The sequence below is a fragment of the Medicago sativa genome, chromosome 8 (assembly GCF_051527215.1).
Source record: "Medicago sativa cultivar Bolivia chromosome 8, Bolivia_mono, whole genome shotgun sequence".
In the NCBI taxonomy this organism is placed as follows: Eukaryota; Viridiplantae; Streptophyta; class Magnoliopsida; order Fabales; family Fabaceae; genus Medicago; species Medicago sativa.
Window position 1 is genome coordinate 32,682,558 of NC_140756.1, and position 19,783 is coordinate 32,702,340.

The 19,783-nt window shown below is 37.0% G+C and overlaps 2 protein-coding genes across 2 annotated transcripts; both read left to right on the forward strand.

Annotated features, from left to right (window-relative positions):
* Window positions 1–6,177: 6,177 nt before the first annotated feature.
* LOC146898533 (uncharacterized) lies at window positions 6,178–7,830 on the forward strand. The gene is made up of 4 exons (XM_085733757.1): window positions 6,178–6,279; window positions 6,522–6,582; window positions 6,773–6,882; window positions 6,974–7,830. Exons 2-4 carry the CDS (start codon window positions 6,537–6,539, stop codon window positions 7,595–7,597), a joined length of 780 nt encoding a protein of 259 aa, XP_085589883.1. The 5' UTR covers window positions 6,178–6,279; window positions 6,522–6,536; the 3' UTR covers window positions 7,598–7,830.
* A 10,256-nt stretch (window positions 7,831–18,086) lies between these two features.
* Window positions 18,087–19,280, forward strand: LOC146898534 (uncharacterized). Its single transcript, XM_085733758.1, has 3 exons — window positions 18,087–18,396; window positions 18,676–18,779; window positions 18,871–19,280. Exons 1-3 carry the CDS (start codon window positions 18,216–18,218, stop codon window positions 19,105–19,107), a joined length of 522 nt encoding a protein of 173 aa, XP_085589884.1. The 5' UTR covers window positions 18,087–18,215; the 3' UTR covers window positions 19,108–19,280.
* Window positions 19,281–19,783: the final 503 nt, after the last annotated feature.

The following is a 19,783-nucleotide window of genomic DNA, read 5'->3' on the forward strand; positions in this document are numbered from 1 at the left end:
GCGATTCTTTTGGAGAAGATTGAAAACGTGCACATAAACCTACTGCAAAGACAATATCTGGTCTACTGGCAGTTAAGTACAAAAGGGAACCAATCATTCCCCTATATTCTTTTTCAGAAATATTTTTCCCTTTCTCGTCTTTATCTAGACTAGAAGATGGATGCATGGGAGTAGCCATAATTTTGGCTTCATTCATTTTATATTTTTTGAGAAGATCTTTAATATATTTTTCTTGGCAAATAAATATTCCATTTATTTCTTGTTTAATTTGTAACCCAAGAAAAAATCTTAACTCTCACATCATACTCATTTCAAATTCACTTTGCATGAGTCCAGAGAATTCTTCACACATTTTTTCATTTGTAGATCCAAAAATAATGTCATCTACATAAATCTGAACAATTAAAAAATCTGATTTATTATCTTTTCTAAAAAGTGTTGTGTCAATTTTTCCTCTAGAAAAATTATTTTTGAGTAAGAATGTACTGCTTCTAACCTGGCTACAGGAGCAAATGTTTCATCATAGTCAATACCTTCTTGTTGATTATAACCTTGTGCAACTAGTCTGGCTTTATTTCTGATGACCTTTCCTTCTTCATCTAATTTGTTTCTGAAGACCCATCTTGTTCCTATTATAGAATGATTTTGAGGTTTTGAGACAAGATTCCATACCTGGTTTCTCTCAAATTGAGAGAGTTCTTCTTCCATGGCTTTTACCCATGATTCTTCACACATAGTTTCATGTATATTTTTTGGTTCAATATGTGAGATCATAGCCATGTTGTTATCATTATCTTTGAATGATAATCTCGTCCTGATTCCATCAAATGTATTTCCAATGATTTGTTCTGGAGGATGATCACCAACAATCTTCCAACTTTTTGGAGGAGTTTGAGATGAAGATGTTTGATCTGAATCGCTTATAATTTCTTGATTTTTCATAATTTCCTCATCATCTTCTTTGTTAGTAACTAAATCATCAAACTCATCAAACACAACATGCATGCTTATTTCCATGGTTTGTTTTTTTAAGTTATAAATTCTGTAACCTTTGGAGTTAGTTACATATCCTAAAAATATTCCTTTATCTGATTTAGAATCAAATTTTCCTAGGTTTTCTTTATCATTTAAAATATAACAAAAACATCCAAAAATATGAAAATAAGAAATGTTTGGTTTTCTGTTTTTCCAGAGTTCATAAGGGGTTTTGTTGAGAATTTTTCTAATTGAAACTCTATTTATAATATAGCAAGATGTGTTAATGGCTTCAGCCCAAAAATATTTTTCAACATTTGATTCATTAATCATTGTTCTTGCCATTTCTTGTAAAGTTCGATTTTTTCTTTCAACAACTCCATTTTGTTGAGGAGTTCTTGCACACGAAAAGTTGTGTGAAATTCCCTTTTTATCAAAAAATGTTTTGAATGATAAGTTTTCAAATTCACCTCCATGATCACTTCTTACGGAGATAATGTTTGATTCCTTTTCATTTTGAACAAGGTTACAAAAATTTTCAAAAGCTTCAAAGGCTTCATCTTTGTGTTTTAAAAACAAAACCCATGTGTATCTGGAAAAGTCATCGACTATAACAAAACCATATTGTTTTCCAGCAAGACTTGCGGTTCTAACAGGTCCAAATAAATCTATGTGAAGGAGCTCAAGAGGTTTTTTAGTGGAAACAATGTTATATGATTTAAAACTGCTTTTGACTTGTTTTCCTTGAACGCATGCTTCACATATTTTATCTTTATCAAAATTGATTTTTGGAAGACCTCTTACCAAGTCTAGTTGTGAAATTTTTGAAATAGTTTTCATGCTAACATGTCCAGCTCTTTTATGCCAAATCCATTTATCTTTGTCAATGGACATAAAGCAAGTTTCAGCTGGAATGTCATCTAAGTATAAAACATAAAGATTTTTCTTACGAGAGCCAGTGAAGAAAATTTTTCCTGTAGAAACTTGTTTGACTTCACATATGTTGGGTTTAAAGATTACTTCAAAACCACTGTCGCATAATTGACTTATGCTTAGTAGGTTATGTTTTAATCCTTCAACATATTGAACATCTTCTATTTTAGCAGAGTCATTTTTACCAATAATACCTTTACCTTTGATTTGACCTTTGTCATTGTTACCAAAGGTTACTGCTCCTCCTTCCCTTTTTATGAAGGAAATAAAGCAGTGCTTGTCACCTGTCATGTGTCTAGAGCAGCCACTGTCTAAATACCATGGCTTTCTCCTTGCACTTTGTGATGATTCCTGCATTTTGAGTTAGTGGTGTCTTAGGTACCCCCAGATTCTGTGGATCCTTGATTGTTAGTTTTCAATAGCTCAAGATCTTTCTTCTTGAGAAAACAGTTTATTTCTAAATGACCATTTCTTTTACAATATACGCATTTTATGAGAGAACGTTATCTGATTTGAGGAGAATGTTCTGTTTTTAGAGAAGAGTTTTCTGCTATTCTTTTTCTATGAAAACACATAATTTCATTGTGTCCATCTCTTTTGCAAAATGAGCATTTTAATCTTTCTTTCTTAGGGATAAGAGTGTTTTCGTAGATTTGATGTTTAGAGCTATCAAAACCTAATCCAGTATTATTACCCATTTCTATTTGAGAACCTATAATTCTTTGAAATGTTTCAGTTGACCTTATAAAAATGGTGAGGTCATTTCTTAAACTTTTGATCTCATTTTTAAGTAAAGTATTCTCATCTTTAGATTTCAAAGAGGATTGAGTTTTGCTAAGATCTTTTAATTTTTCAGCTGCTTGAAAATATGAGTCTTGCAAACTTTGAATAATTTTCTTTTGATCATTGTTCAGAGTTTGAAGTTTCTCTTTTTCTTCTTTAGAGTCTTTGACTTCTTTTTGTAGAGAATAGCATTTATTAGTTAAAAAATTTGAGTCAGATAAAAGATTATCTATTGTGTTTTCTAGTTCTTTATTTAAGGAAGGTTTGTCAAAAAGAATTACCTCTTCATTATCTGAGTTTGCCATTAGGCATATATTTGCTTCTTCTCCTTCTTCTGCTTGTGGTTCGTCAAGATCGTCCCATGTCATTAATGCAGTTCTTTTGTAAGGAGTCTTCTTTTTGTTTTGTGGACATTCATTTTTGTAGTGACCTTGCTTGTTGCATCCATAGCAGGTTACTTGGCTTTTGTCAACTTCTTTTTTCGAGTTGTCTCTTCTGTTCGGAAAGTATCTTTTTATCTGATCTCTTCTTTTTATCATTCTTTGAATTTTCTTTGTGATGAGTGCTAGTTCAGTCTCTGCCTCTTCTTGAATGATTTCTTCTTCTTCTTCTTCTTCTTCTTCTTCTTCTTCTTCTTCTTCTTCTTCTTCTTCTTCTTCTTCTTCTTCTTCTTCTGTTTCTTTATTTTCTTCGGTTTGTGCAGTTTTTTCATCTGGATTATCTTGAGATTTTAGGAATACTGTAATTCCATCTTTCCTTTCCAGAAGTAATAATTCTTTCCATTGAACAATGGTGGTTTTGTGCATGAAAGTCCTTCTGGTATGTAAGACATTGCTTCTTCCTGAATCTTTTCCTCTAGCACGTGTTAAATGCTTTTACTTCTTCAGAGACCGTGCTCTGATGCCAATTGAAGTTGCAATAAATGTCACAAGGAAGGGGGGGTTTGAATTGTGACCCTTTAAAATTATTCCTGAAACTTTAATTTAGGTTGTAGATACTCAAGAAAATTCTTGGTTAGTATTAGTTAGGCAGATAAATAATTAATTGATGTATAAAGGACCAGAACGTTCTGGAGAGAGATAATATAAGTAGAATAATAATATGATATTTGATCTTAAGTTATAAGGTTAAATTAGCAAGGACCAGAATGTTCTGGAGAGATATAAAGGTAGAATGATAAAACAATATAATAGACTGAATTTAAACTTTAGTTAAATATTAAGCAGTTGTTTTATCTTGGACCAGAATGTTATGGAAGCAGTGTAATTAATCAATTAAGTATAGTTTAAGTTAGGACCAGAGAACTCTGGATTAATATGGTTGAGATTAATTAGGACCAGAATGTTCTGGAGATAAATATTAAAGCTTTGTGATCGTGTGTGTATATTGTGTAAAAATAAAAGAGAGTAGAGAGAAAGAAGAATAACACAGGAGAGTTATCCTGGTTCACCAAACCCGGCTACTTCCAGTCCCCACACTTCGTGTGAGATTGTCCACTATAGTATACAGTTGGTAGAAACTTCTAACCAACACTATAAGGTCTTGATCACACCAGATCAGTCCGTAATCCCTGTATTATCAACCTCAGCAGGCTTCTACAATTCTTTGCTTTCGCACAAGAAAGGTTGGAACTCTTCCTATCTCAAACTATTAAGCCCAATAGACTTGAGATCTAGTTATCTCTTTGTAAGGTAATTGTTTGGATCGAATGTCTCAAACAAAAGATATGTAGGATGTTGTTTGGAACTTTATATGTCAAACAAACTATCCTTGTACAAATTTAGAACAATATTTTCAATGAGAAATAAAAATGAATGTCGAAAGTGATGATGAAGAGATTGATAGCTTTTTGCTTTTGAGAGAGATAATTGCTTTGTATTTCAAACTCTTTCCTTTAATGACCTCTTCTATTTATAGAGCTGGAATCCCTTGGAAAGTAAGCTGTCAAAGAGCTGTTGTGCTTCCATTTTGAATTCGAATTTTGGCTCCAAAGAAACTTGAGGAGAAAGCATGTAGAGAATGTTTCTTCACTTTTGCCCAGAACGTTCTCTCAGTCCCAGCCAATCTTGAACGAAATTGTAGAGCATGTGCTTGCTAGTTGGTGATGAGCTGTGATCAAGCCTTTTGAAACTTGCTGCCCACTTGATGACTTTTGTTGATGTCATTTGATGATGTCATGTATCTTGTTGATAAAGATTGATCCTTTGGATATTTCTTTTCCTTAAAATTCCTTAATGGATCGAAATACACACATGAGGGCCCAAAGATGATTTTATTCCTTTTGCTTCCAGCACATGTGCAATAAAGACATATTAAATATCCTTTGTTCTTTTGTCTCTTAATGCATTATCAAAGAGCCTTGATTCCTTTCTTCTTTAATTGAGACAAAAAGAATATTTGCTTGACTCTTGATCTTAATTATGCATAGCTTGACAATTGCCCAAAAAGCTCATATTTGTTCATATCCAAATTAAATAAAGATTTTGTTATCCCTTGTGAGTCCAGAACGTTCTCTTGCTTTTACCAAACATTCTCATGAAACATTTCTCACAAAATTCATTAGTAGATAACAATATAAATAAAAGTAAATATGTTTGTTATCTTTAAAAACATCAATAAAGGATTTTGCTTTCAACACATACAAGTTAAGAGAATGATAAAGTTGTTTGACATCATTCAAAATCAAGATCTTTTTTGTCAAAGACATTTAAAATGATTGTCAAGTTTCTGGGTGAGGGTTGTTTTGCGTTGAAGGAAAAAAAATATTAAAAGAATAAGGTGTTGCCTTCATGATTGACACAAAAAACATAGTCTAAATATTGAAGAACGGTTTCAAAATTTAAATTGTTTTTACGACTTTTGGACAGAAAGAAAAATAGGTAAGTTCGTCTTTAGAGAATCAGGTTCTAAGAAAAGAGCTGGTGCATCAAATTTTCTCTATAAGGCAGGTAAATTGTAGTCAATGACAAACATCTCCAGCATGGTTGAAAGAAGGTGATGCAAAATACGAAATTCTTTGATGATTTAGTCGAAAACTAAAAAAAATTGTTAAATTAATAAATTAAAGAAAATTGGCTGTCAACTAAATTGAACAAATGAGTATGTGAAAATTATTCATAAGAGATTCAAAATTAAATATGTATGAATCGGCATCTAGTTCAAGAACCAACTAATTCAATCGGTTAAAATTTTACCATTCATTTGAAGATCCCATTTAAAGCAGGACAAAGCTATCTATCAACTACTTCATCGAAAAAGAGACATAGAATAATTGAATATAAGACCTTAAGAGAGACGTCCTAAGTCAACATGAATTCCTCAAATACTCCATCTAGTTCTTTTAATTAATTAACGTCGCAAAAAATGATTGAACGTATGTGAAATAATTATATAACACGTCATATTAATAAAATCAATATGACAATAATGTTATTATAATGGTATAATGAAGTGGAAATTAAGTGGGATGTGTAAAATACGGTAACGTTAATCAGAGTGTCATTCATAGCGTTTTCTTCTTCTATCCTCTCCCTCGTTCGTTTTGAGATCAAATCTTTGAATAATCATTGTTTGCATTCTCACGTTCAGGTATTTTCAATTTTAGTTGATTCATAATTATTTTGCCTTTGATGAATTGAGAAATTGATTGAGTGTGTTTTGATGAAATTAAACCCTAAATATTCGAATTTGTTATTTGATGGTTGGAAATATTCAATCAAATCTTGTCCGATTAGGGTTTAAAACCTTTGAATTAGGGCTTCTCTCTCTCTCTCTCTTTTTTTTTTTTTTTTTTTTTTATGAATTTTGATAGTTCATATTTCCAGCTGCAGCCGATCGAGTGTATCATGTCATATGAGGAAATATATAATGTGCCCCAAATGCCCGAACCGGGTAAACTCAATTCTATGTTCTTTATTGTCTTTCTTGAAGATTCATGTATTTAATATCTTCTTTGCATATCACCCATCTCTCATGATTTTGAACCATACATTTCTTTTTCTTTTGTTTTTTTGACTTACCTATTATTATATGATAATGAATCTGCAAGCTCACCCTTTGTTTTTATCATTCACCAAAACAGATGATATCGATGATTATATGCTTCAGGATAACGATGCAGATGCTACATTAGTAGTAGAAAGCCCTACTAAGTATTATACGTCCTGGGAACGTGATCATGAATACCTCGAGGCAAGTAATGCTTTTGATACAAGGTTCACAAATTTAGTAGTTTCTATGTGCTTATTTGAATTCTTAAGTATATCAATCTCTATACTTGCAGAAGAAATATCAAGTGTACAAGAATAGCAAGGCCGCGAGAAGGCGTGATATAATAGCACACTATGAAAATGAGCGAAACAAAGCTTTAGCTAAGCTGGATGAGGAAGATTCGGACGATGACTGGATTGTGGCAAGGCCTTTAGCTAACCAGAGGAAGGAAAATTCGGAGGCTGACAGGGCCGTGGCAACTAATATGAGTCCTTTAGCTAATCAGGAGAAGGAAGAGTTGGAGGCTGTGGCAACTAATATGAGTCCTTTAGAGGCTGTGGCAGCTGATATGGGCCCTTTAGCTAATCAGGAGAAGGATGAGTTGGAGGCTGTGGCAACTGATATGGGCCCTTTAGCTAACCAGAAGAAGGAAAATTCGGAGGCTGACAGGGCCGTGGCAACTAATATGAGCCCTTTAGCTAATCAGGAGAAGGAAAAGTTAAAGGCTGTGGCACACTATGAAAATGAGCGAAACAAAGCTTTAGCTAAGCTGGAGGAGGAGGAAGATTCGGACGATGACTGGTTCGTGGCAAGACCTTTAGCTAACCAGAAGAAGGAAGAGTTGGAGGCTGATAGGGCTGTGGCAACTGATATGGGAAAAAGAAGAGGGAAAAAGAGAAAGAATGACGATTATTGAAAGTTGGATTAGTTACTAATAAAGTACTTTCAATCAAAGGCTGGAATCATGTGTGTTAGTGGATTGTTTGTTATGCTATGTGTTTGCTGGGCTCTATGTTGGATTGTACTTCCTGCATGTTTGTTATTGTTAATCTTATGTAGTACTAACTAGATTCTGATTTGTATCCAACCATATCGGTTATCAGGGAATTGAAAGTCAGAAATAAAGTATTTATGTCTAATTTTGTTAAAGGAATTGATTAGCACTAACTATATCAACAAAATGTATATCATATTGAAAGTCAAACTACGAGAACTAGATAGTTAACTAAAAAGTTTATCAAGCAGTCCAAGAATACAAGGAAGGAACCTCATATCTCGTTTATCACAAAGACAAGAGTGTAGTATAGAACTTTGATTCTGCAGCTCCCTTTATAAAAAATTCCCAAATTAATTAATTAATTACTTATTATGGATGCATAGTTATGGTCTTAGCATGTTGGAAGTTTTTTTTTTTTTTTATTGGATTTTACTCCAAACGTCCACGTCTTCTATGCAATAATTTATTTTACCGACGATGTTTATTATTGATAACGTTACCAGCCTGTGCACACATGATCGATCAGGTCCGGTTCCAAAAGTTATTGAACTTGAAGCTTCTTTTTACAGCCATTCCGGTAGCTGTAACTGAAGAAAATTTGGTGCATGATCTGATATTTGTGTTGCATCTTATTTGCGTCATTCAGCTAATTTTTTTTACTCTAATATTTTGGAAATTATATACATTCTCTTTTTCTGTACTTATATAATGATCCTGTGATATTTGATCATTATTTCTTTGCTACAATGCAAGCTTATTTTCTTGTTTGTTTTTTGTGAAGCTGAGAAACATTATATAGCTTACTTTATGATTGCCAACTTCTTGCTTAACTCGAATTTGTTTTTGTGGTGGATAATTTGTTTTTGATCGATCACTGCTGTTTTTTTTAAGCATAAAAAAAAAGCAATTTATTAAAAATGCCAATTGACTGTAAAGTACAAGAAAGTGTTCACCCATAGCAACAAGAGAATACAAGAATGGTGATCTAAAACCACAAATAGCTAAATGACAAGACAAAATTACCAATCCCCCTCAAAGACAGAACCCAAAATACTTAAGTACAAACACAGTCAATTAACTCTGTGGGAGCAAAATTAGTGAGACCTTGTTGTTATTGTTAATATGATCCACGCGATTCCACTTATCATCTTCCTACACTGTCCACATTATCAAATTGAGCAAAATTACGTGATCAATTTCTATCATGAACTCGTAAACTCTGACATACAGGGGACTGTTTATTGCCATTGATGAATACTCTAGGCCTAAACTTGAGCTTGGTAGAGTGCTCATCTGCCAGTTCTATAACAAGACCTAGAGAAATAGCAGCAAATTTGTTGCGAAACCAGAAAAACATTGACCCTCCTCTTGTACTACGCAAAAACCATTATGGAATTTTTTTTCCTGGGCAAACAAACATTTTGTTTCCAGTCTCTACCCATTCCGGTCAGTCATAAGTATATAACTGTTAAAAGTTCACTAAAATCATTGAGACATCCATATGAATTGACACAAATTTGATAGGAACGGATTTTACTGATCATAATAAAACTGAAGACTTTAGTCTAGAAAATTTGATGGATGGCTGTTAATCAAGAGAGAAGTTTTGGCCATTGGACAATGCACGGAATCCATATAATTGAAGTTCCGCAACATTTTTCTGTAACTTGGGGAGATAGTATATCAGGTTTATTACAAATAGTATCACAGTTCCAATATGAGAATGGTGGGGTATTGCACCTTAAAGTTGATCCAAGAGCTGCACGTGGGTTGTTCAGGAATGGAGGCATATTCTTGAAGAATTGCAGAGAGAGCTTATGATTTACAGGAGGGAACTCAGAGAAACGTATGAAGATACCAACATTTAACAGAGAGAAGAAGGCTCGAGACGCACGTGAAAGAGGGACCAATGGATCAGGGTTCAATAGTCCTCGGAAGAATAATTACTAATTGCAACCCACTCGAGGAACGTTCCAAATCCTCGACAAGAAGACCGGTAGAGTATTTCACGCCCTTGAACAAAAGGAGAGGGCAGATATGGCGCAAATTCCTTCACAACAAGTTAAGACCGGAGCCGCCGATGCCAAGATCAGAATTCGTGGGAAAGGACATTAATGATAAATGGTGTAACCATCACCGGATCAGAGGACATCACACTGAGGATTGCCTGGTACTTAAAGGGAGTGGTTATGGTGCATAAGGAAATCTTTATGCACCGTACATAAATCTCAGCCCATTCACTGATAGCCCAACATAATTGCTTCGTACACCCCAACCCATTCACTGGTAACCCAACATAATTGCTTCGTACACCCCAACTCATTTTGTCATTGTCATGTGCAATTTACATTCTAGTTTCTATCTGCATACAGAAACACAAATTTTAATCGAAGAGAATAAGCTGCTTATTGGCAACAAGTTGCAGTAAACGTAGTTTAAGCCTTTACTTTCTTGGGATTAATAGTAGAGTTTAAGTGATGAACTTCAAAAATTGAAATAAAATTCCGCATCTGGAATATGAGAGGAAGCCTTCCCTGACACTATTTACTAGTATTCTATTTCTACAGGCTAGTTACTCACCGACACGTCAGCATCAGCAGCGTTGACTCCGATCATCGAAGTATGTTCAGAAACCGTAAATTATCCTCCGGTGACCGGAATTGGAGGTGAAATTACCGGTTGCTGAATCGGTTGGTGGTGATTTTGTTCCATGAAAGGTGAATTTGAAGAAGTGAAGGATTGAAGAAAATGGACTAAGGCATATGTCTTTTACTGTCCAAAATGTCTTTTTCTTATAATTTGTTTCTTGAAACTAAGTGGTGAAAGTTACAACTTATTGGGACGATATCATTTTAGGATTGTTAAGTGTTGGGGCTATTTTGCTGAGTATTAGGACTTAGTAAAAGACATTTAAAATGATTGTCAAGTTTTTGGGTGAGGGGTTGTTTTGTGTTGAAGTAAAAGTTTAAAAGGATAAAGTGTTGCCTTCATGATTGGCACAAAAAACATAGTCAAAATATTGAAGAATGATTTCAAAATTTAAATAGTTTTTACGACTTTTGGACAGTAAAGAAAAATAGGAAAGTTCATCTTTAGAGAATCAAGTTCTAAGAAAAGAGCTGGTAGATCAAATTTTCTCTATATCATTGTAGGTAAATTATAGTATTCAATGACAAACGTCTCTCAGTATGGTTGAAAGAAGGTGATGCAAAAACGAAATTCTTTCATGATTTAGTCAAAAACTAAAAAAATTGTTAAACTAATAAATTAAAGAAAATTGGGTATAAACTAAATTGAACAAATGAGTATGTGAAAATTATTCATAAGAGATTCAAAATTTAATATGTATGAATCGGTATTTAATCCAAGAACCTATTAATTCGATGAGTTCAAATTTCACAATTCATTTGGAGGTCTCATTTAAAACCAGGACATAACTATGTAACAACTACTCCATCGAAAAAAATATATGGAATAATTGAACCTAAGACCTTAAGTCCCAAATTAACACCAATTCCTCGAATATTCCATCTTCTTGGAGTAATTAATTAACGTCACAAAAAATGATTGAATACATGTGTAAAATAATGGAGAGTGCTATATATAGCGAAAACAACCTCACGAATTTATCCCGAGCGTACTTTTAACATGTATAGGCTAGTAGCTTTCAATTTTTTAAGTGCACACTAACATCCAATATTTACAAGTTTTTAAACACATCCAATTTTTACAACTTTGTGTTGTTATTTTTTAGTTTAATTTTAGTTTAACGGCATGTTTGGTCTCTGATGTTTATTTTAAGTTTTAAGTTGGTCCCTTATATTTTAAAAATTTCAAGTTGATTGAAAATGTTACTCACGTTCAAATAAGTTAATCCCTTCCGTCAATACGTCATATTAATTAAATAAATATGATAATAATAATATTATAATGGTATAATGAGGTGGAAATTATGTGGGATGTGTAAATGTAAAATATGGTAACGTTAATCATGGTGTCATCATTATTCAAAAACTGCTATGAGAGAGAATCTAGAGAGAGAAAGTGAGAAGGGGAAAGGGAAAAGTGGGGCAACAAGGGTTTCATATTATGAGGTAGGAGAGAGTTCCGGTAAGGGGAAAGTGAAGCTTCCTTCGTTTCACTTCCTTGATCAATCCACAACCTCTTTCTTCGTTACAAACTTCGGCGACGATGTCCATAGAGGTGACCTCTGGCAGATCTTTGCTAGGTTTGGTTTGGTGGGAGAAGTCTTTATTCCAAACAAGCTTAACAAATATGGCAGAAGATTTGGGTTTGTCAAGTTCAAAGATGTGAAGGATCCTGTGGCTCTTGAAGGCAAGTTGGCAGATGTCTGGTGTGGTGATAGGAGATTGAAGGTAAATCTCTCACGTTTTGGGAGGGATGCACAGGTAGTGTCTGAGGAGCGGAAGGTCGGTTCGAAAGTGGTGGTGACTCCTACTGAGGTGGATAAAGAAATTTCCTTTAAGAAGATGTTGGTTACTACTAAAGGTAAGGAGGTGGCCGCAGGTACATCTGTACCGGAGCTGGTTATCTGGCCGGAAGAGGAGGTGTTGGAAAGGCTGAAGTTGTGTCATGTGGGGTTCCTTCATCACCCTAGGGAGGCCAAGCTAATCCAAGCAAGTTTGTTTATGGAAGGGATACAAGGAGTTACAGTGACAAATATGGGTGGTAACTTGGTGTTGTTACACTCTAATAAGGTGGGTGAGTTGGAGGTGGCTAGAGGGAGGAATAGAGAGTGGTGGGATGCAAATTTTGCCATGATAAAACCTTGGTCACCAAACTTAGTGGCTAAGAAGAGAAGGGTGTGGGTTCAATGTAGGGGAGTTCCTCTACATGTTTGGGAGGAGAAATGTTTCAAGCTGTTGGGTGATTGTTTAGGTGGATTTCTGGACTTTGATTTGGCGAAGGCTGAGAGGAAGAGTCCGGAGGTGGTGAGGTTGTTGATCTCAACAGAGCAGCTTTCTTTTATTAATCAAAAATTGAGGTTGAAGGTGATGGGAGCCATTTTTGAGGTGTGGGTAGTGGAGGATTTATCTCAGTGTCAAGAGGAAGTTTGGGAGGAAGATGGTGCTGTTGAGGAGCAGGGAGCGAGATGGGAGGATAACGATGCCTCTCCGATTCTAGAGGTGGCGGGGTTGGGGGATGGCTTTAAAGGCAATTCCGGCGACGCTTTTTCCGGTGAAGGCTCGACGGATGATGATGATTCTGGTGAAGAGTCAGACGAGGGTGAGGATGGGACGAAGCATGGGGAGAGGTCAGTTTCAGTAGAAGCTTCAGTGGGGGCCAAGGAAGGTGACGTGTCGACAGATGTGTGGGGAAGGAGACTACCTATTGTTTGTAGCCTGTTTGGTGTTCAGTACTTGGATGTACCTTTGGAAGACAATTTAGCTTTGCAGCAAATGGTTGTTGAACAAGTGGCAGCTAAGGTTGAGATTGATCAGGCAGTGGGTGAAATGGTGGGGCCAAAGGAAGCAGTTTTGTCAACGGTGGGAAAAGAGGGGATTTCAAATATTGAAATTGATATTGGGTTGGATTCTTTAATCCAGGACCCACCAGCTACTGAACCGCGTTTGGAGGACCCGCATCCAAGTTTGATGGGTCCGGTTTTGGACCCAACTGAATCGGCTATGCTTATTGGGCCTAGCTTACATGGGCCTGAAGTGGAATTTGTTGGAAGCTCAAATTTTTCTGAAGAGGGAAGGGACGCGGAGGTGTCAACAGCAACTAAGGGGCATTATAAAGCAAAGAAGCCTAAGAAGGGAGCACTTGTGTTGGGGGCTGCTAGATGTATGAATTTAAAAGATATGGTTACTCATGGGAGTAGACATGACAGCAAGAGGAATAAGAAAAAAGATAAGGGGGTGGTGTTTAATCAAAGGGCTGATGTTTCCAAAAAGTTTCCGGAAGTGGTGAACTCACAACCGATGACGTCTGACGTTCAAGTTTTTTTTTGAAGATGAGGATGCGGTAGTGTCGGAAACGCCGATTAATCTCATGGGAGACTTACGTAGGAAGAAGGCGGATGCGGAACATTTGTTGAAGGTGGATAAAGAGGCCGGGATTACTTTCAATATGCCGGATGGTACGGTGGTGGATAGATTGATCGTTTTGGAAGATGTGGATGTTGAGAATAGAGGTATAAGGGAGAGGAGAGATGGTCATCAATGATAGTGTTATCTTTTAATGCTAGAGGTTTGAGGGGAGTGTTGAAATGTAAGAAGATTAGAGAGTTGGTTCAAGATCAAAGGGTGGACTTTTTGGCGATTCAAGAAACAAAAAAGGAGGCGGTTACGGATTCTTTGTGCCGTCAATTATGGGGGAACGATGATTTTCGTTGGGCTTTTCTTCCTTCGGAAGGCAATAGTGGAGGTATTTTATCTATTTGGCGCAATTCCGATTCGAATTTTATTTACTCTTTTGTGTGTGAAGGCCTAGTTGGTGTTTGTTTGGATTGGGGTCCGTTGCGTAGAAGATGTTTTGTGGTGAATGTGTACTCTAAGTGTGATTTAGTGGGGAAACAACGATTATGGGATAAGCTTATTTTGATTAGAAATTCGTTGGGAGTTGGAGCTTGGTGTTTTATTGGTGACTTTAATTCCGTTTTGCACCGTGAAGAGAGAAGAGGTGTCATTGATGAGTTGGGAAGGGGGTATAGGAGGGAGATAGAGCTTTTCAACGAGGTGGTAAACGTTTTGGAAGTGGAGGATGTGAACTTAGTGGGGCGGAAATTTACTTGGTATAATTCGAATGGTATTGCGATGAGTAGGATTGATAGGGCTTTGATTTCGGAGGAATGGGGAGAGTATTGGGGAAGTGTTTCTTTATGGCCTACACCAAGAGACGTTTCAGACCATTGTCCGTTAGTTCTAAAGGGAGATGCTACCGATTGGGGTCCTAAACCTTTTCGATTCAAAAACTATTGGTTGGAGAATCGAAAGTTTAAGGGGGTGGTAGAGGAGGCTTGGAGGAAGCATGGGAGGAGTGGGTGGATGGGTTTAGTCCTAAAAGGGAAGTTAAAAGGACTTAAGGGTGATATTAGAGAATGGAATAAGGTGGAATATGGTAATGTTGATATGCGGCTATCTTTGTTAAGGGAGGAAATTGAGGATCTTGACCGGAAATGTGAAGAGAGTACTTTATCGACACAAGAAGTGGAGGTGCGAAAGTCAAAGTTTGAGGAACTTTGGAGGCTTTGGAAAAGTAAAGAAACCTTGATTTGTCAAAGATCAAAATCCAAATGGCTCAAGGAAGGGGATGCAAATTCCAAGTTTTTCCATTGTTCTGTGAAGAGTAGATTGCATAGTAATGGGATTAAGATGCTCAAGGTGGATAATGATTGGGTGTTTGGTGTTAATGAGATTAGAAAAGTAGTGGTGGATTATTTCAAGAGGCATACGGAGGGTTCCGAGTGGGAAAGACCGAAGTTGGATGGGGTTAATTTTGCTTCTATCTCCGAAATGGATAATGCTTTTCTTGTTTCTCCGTTCTCTTTGGAGGAAATAGAGTTGGTGGTTAAACAAAGTGATGGGAACAAGAGTCCCGGTCTGGATGGTTTCAATCTTGCTTTTTTCAAAGATTTTTGGTATCTTATGAAACATGAAGTAAGGATCTTCTTTGACCAATTCCATGGTAATGAAGTTCTCCCAAGGTGCCTTTTATCTTACTTTGTTACTCTTATCCCTAAGGTAAAAGGTCCCTCATCTCTTAAGGATTTTAGACCGATTTCGTTGTTGGGTAGTTTGTATAAGATTCTTGCTAAAGTGTTGGCCGGAAGGTTGGCTAAGGTGATGAGTTCAGTGATATCCAATTCTCAATCGGCTTTTTTAAAAGGGAGACAATTGGTGGATGGGGTGATGATTGTTAATGAGGTGGTTGAGATAGCTAGGCTCCGTAAGCGCGAATGTTTAATTCTTAAGGTGGATTTTGAGAAAGCCTATGATTCGGTGGATTGGAATTTTTTGGAGTACATGCTTAAGAGGGTGGGTTTTGTGGGAAAATGGATTGCTTGGATGAGGGCGTGTGTCTTTGGGGGTAGTATGTCAATCCTTGTGAATGGATGTCCAACCGAAGAGATAGATATCAAGAGAGGACTTAAGCAAGGAGATCCGTTAGCACCATTCCTTTTTCTTTTGGTGGCGGAGGGCTTTAGTGGCCTAATGGTTAATGCGGTGAATCGAAATCTTTTCAAAGGGTTTGAAGTTAGGGGGGGTAATGTTATATCCCATCTTCAATATGCGGATGATACCTTGTGTATAGGTGAAGCCTCAATTGAGAATCTATGGACCCTTAAGGCGTTATTAAGAGGGTTTGAATTGGTGTCAGGGCTAAAAATCAATTTTCACAAAAGTTGTCTTATGGGGGTGAATGTGCCGGTGGATTTTTTGGAGATGGCCTCAACGTTTCTTAATTGTAGGGTAGGCTTGGTTCCTTTTATGTACTTGGGGCTACCGGTTGGAGCAAATCCAAAGAAGTTGTCTACTTGGGAGCCGGTTTTGGAGCGTTTAAGTGCTAAACTTGGCTCTTGGGGAAATAGGTATATTAGTTTAGGAGGGCGTATTGTCCTTCTAAATTCAGTTATTAATGCTATACCTATTTTCTATTTGTCTTTTCTTAAAATGCCGGCAAAAGTTATTAAAAAGGTGGAAGCTATTCAAAGGAGGTTTCTTTGGGGTGGTGTAGGGGGATGCAAGAAGATAGCTTGGGTCAAATGGAGGAAGGTTTGCCAACCAAGATGTCAAGGGGGGCTTGGGGTGAGAGACATAAAGTTGGTTAATCTTAGCCTTTTAGCTAAATGGAAGTGGTGGCTTATTAATGATGGACCGAGTTTGTGGAAGGATGTTCTTGAAGATGTTTACGGGCCCTCGGTGAACTATAGAAGTAGGAGGGAGGGTGAGGTGTGGGGGTGTCGGTCTTCGCATTGGTGGAAAGATTTGATGGGTTTGGAGGGATTAGGGGAGGTACGGTGGTTTAATAGAGAATTGGAGAGGAAGGTGGGAGATGGTAGGAAAACGTCATTTTGGAAGGATGTGTGGGTGGCTAGTGTGCCTTTGATGGAGGTTTTTCCTCGTCTTTACTCCTTGGCGCTTTCTCAAGAAGATTTGGTGGGGGATTTGTGTGTTACGGAGGAAGGGGGTGTGAGGTGGAGGTTTGTTTGGCGGCGGGAGTTGTTTGAGTGGGAGAAGGAGCTAGTTGGTCATCTTTTGACTAGGTTGGAGGGTAGAGTGATGGGGGTTGGTGCGGATTCTTGGGTTTGGAAACCGGATAGAGAAGGTGGTTTTTCCGTTAATTCGTGCTACAAATTACTTCTTAACCTTTTTTATGGGGAGGTGCCTTTAAACGAGGTGGAAAAGGTTATTTTCCGGGAAATTTGGAGATCCAAAGCGCCGACTAAAGTGTTGGCCTTCTCTTGGACTATGTTGCTTGATAGGATTCCGACTAAAATTAATTTAGCAAATAGAAGGATTGTGGGGGTGGAGGATTCTAAAAGGTGTGTGTTTTGTGAGGATGGTGACGAATCGGTGACTCATCTTTTCCTTCATTGTGATTGGGTTGCGAGGGTTTGGAGGGAGATGATGAGGTGGTTGGATTTTACGTTCATTACTCCTCCTAATTTATTTATTCATGCCATTTGTTGGACTAGAGGTGTGGGAACTAGGAAGCTTAGAAAAGCGGGGTGGTTAATTTGGCATGCGGTGGTATGGGGGATTTGGAAGGCAAGGAATGAGAGGATTTTCAATGGTAGGATAGTGGGAGTGGTGGAGTTGGTGGATCAAATAAAGGTGCTGTCGTGGCAATGGACCTTGGCAAGATTGTATATTGAGCCTTGTCTTTTCTACGAATGGTGTTGGAATCCGCGCTTTTGCTTGTGTGGCTGATTGGTGTTTGTGGTTCTGGTGTGCATGGGGGTTTTGGGGCTGCTGCTTGTGGGTTGATGATTGTGTCATTGGTGGTTATCCGCAGCTTTGTGGAGGCGGGGCAGTGGGGTGTTTGCTGGGTTTCTTGCTGATGGTTGTGATAAAGGCTGTCTATTCCCTGTGCTGGACTTCTGCTGTTCTGTTTGGTTTTTTGCTGGTGTGTGGCCGGTCTGTGGTCTGCCCGGTAGCAGCTCTTGGTTTCGGCTGTTCTTTTGCTTAGCTTTCTTGCTTCTTTTGATGGAAGTAAGATTTTAGGGGGGTTTTTTATCGAGTGGTTGATGGGGGAGTGGCTATTGTTATAAGGCCCTCCCTTTGTACTCTTTTTCCTCCTTTGCGGGAGTGCGCGCCTTGTGCATTCTCTGCCTAATAATATATTGCTGTTTCAAAAAAAAAAATCATGGTGTCATCATTCATAGCGTTTATCTCCTCCCTCGTTTGGTTCCAATTGTATCTATCTACGGACGCGCGCGACATTATTAATTTGCTGACTCAAGGTATTTTCATTTTAGTTGATTCATAGTTCTTTTGCTTTTGATGAATTGAGAAATTGATTGAGTGTGTTTTGATGAAATTAAACCCTAAATATTCGAATATGCTATGTGATGGTTGCAAATATTCAATCAAATCTTGTTCGATTAGGGTTTAAAACCTTTGAATTAGGGCTTCTCTCTTTCTTCTTTTTTTTTTTTTTTAAGAATTTTGATAGTTCATATTTCCAGCTGCAGCCGATCGAGTGTATCATGTCAGATGAGGAAATAGATGAAATCGATTTGCCTGATACGGGTAAACTCAATTATATGTTCTTTATTGTCATTGTTGAATATTCATGTATTTAATATGTTATTGCATTTCAATTTGCATGCATGCCTTTCACCCATCTCTTATGATTTTGAACCATACATTTATTTTGTTTTTGCTTACCTGTTATATGATGAATGAATCTGCAAGCTCTTGACTTGAGAAATCAACCCTAGTTTATTTTTTGATGTTCTGTCTCTCTTCTATTTTGCTGTATATTAATACAACAAGCTCACCCTTTGTTTTTATCATTCACCAAAACAGATGATTTTGATGATTATGTGCTTCAGGATAAAGATGCTACATTCGTAGTAGACAGCCCCACTAAATATTATACGTCATGGGAACGTGATCCTAAATACTTCGAGGCAAGTAATGCTTTTGATACAAGGTTCACAAATTTAGTAGTTTCTATGTGCATATTTGAACTCTTAAGTATATCAATCTCTATACCTGCAGGAGAAACATGAAGTGAACAGGAATAGCAAGGCCGCGAGAAGGCGTGATATAATAGCACACTATGAAAATAAGAGAAACAAAGCTTTATCTAAGCTGGAGGAGGAAGATTCAGACGATGACTGGTTCGTGGAAAACCCTTTAGCTAATCAGAAGAAGGAAGAGTCGGAGGCTGATAGGGCTGTGGCAACTGATATGGGAAAAAGAAGAGGGAAAAAGAGAAAGAATGACGATTATTGAATGTTGGATTAGTTACTAATAAAGTACTTTCAATCAAAGGTTGGAATCATGTGTGTTACTGGGTTGTTATGCTATGTGTTTGCTGGGCTCTATGTTGGATTGTACTTCCTGCATGTTTGTTTAATGTTATTCTTACGTAATATTAACTAGATTCTGATTTGTATCCAACCATATTTGTTTAAGGAATTGATTAGCACCTACATGTTTATTGTACTTTTTCTTATTTTTCGGCTATTGAAATGCTCCTTTTGAGAGTAAGAGTTGGGGAGAATTGACACATTTTATTATAGTACTGATATTTTAGAACAAGAGAGGGCAAAAATGTCGCAAGGTCTACGTTTGAATAGGCAGTGTTAGGATTAGAAACGAAATGTAGAAAGTTTGTGGAGTGTTGTTTCAATGTTTTTGGACTGAACTACATGAGTACAAATTAATAATAGAGTAAATAAAGAGGATGTGGGAGGAACAAGGATTAAAGAGGAGTGGGAGGAACAAGAAAAAGGCTGATTCGTCCTTGCAAATAGGGGTCGCTTAAAAATTCGTCCCTATATTCGCTAATCCTTGTTTTTTGCCATTACAAAGTTTAATCAGTTAAAATTTCGTCCTTTGACCCAGTTAATGACTGCCACGTCATCAAATTAGCAAAATGGCATGGGAATGGACAAAAATACCCTCA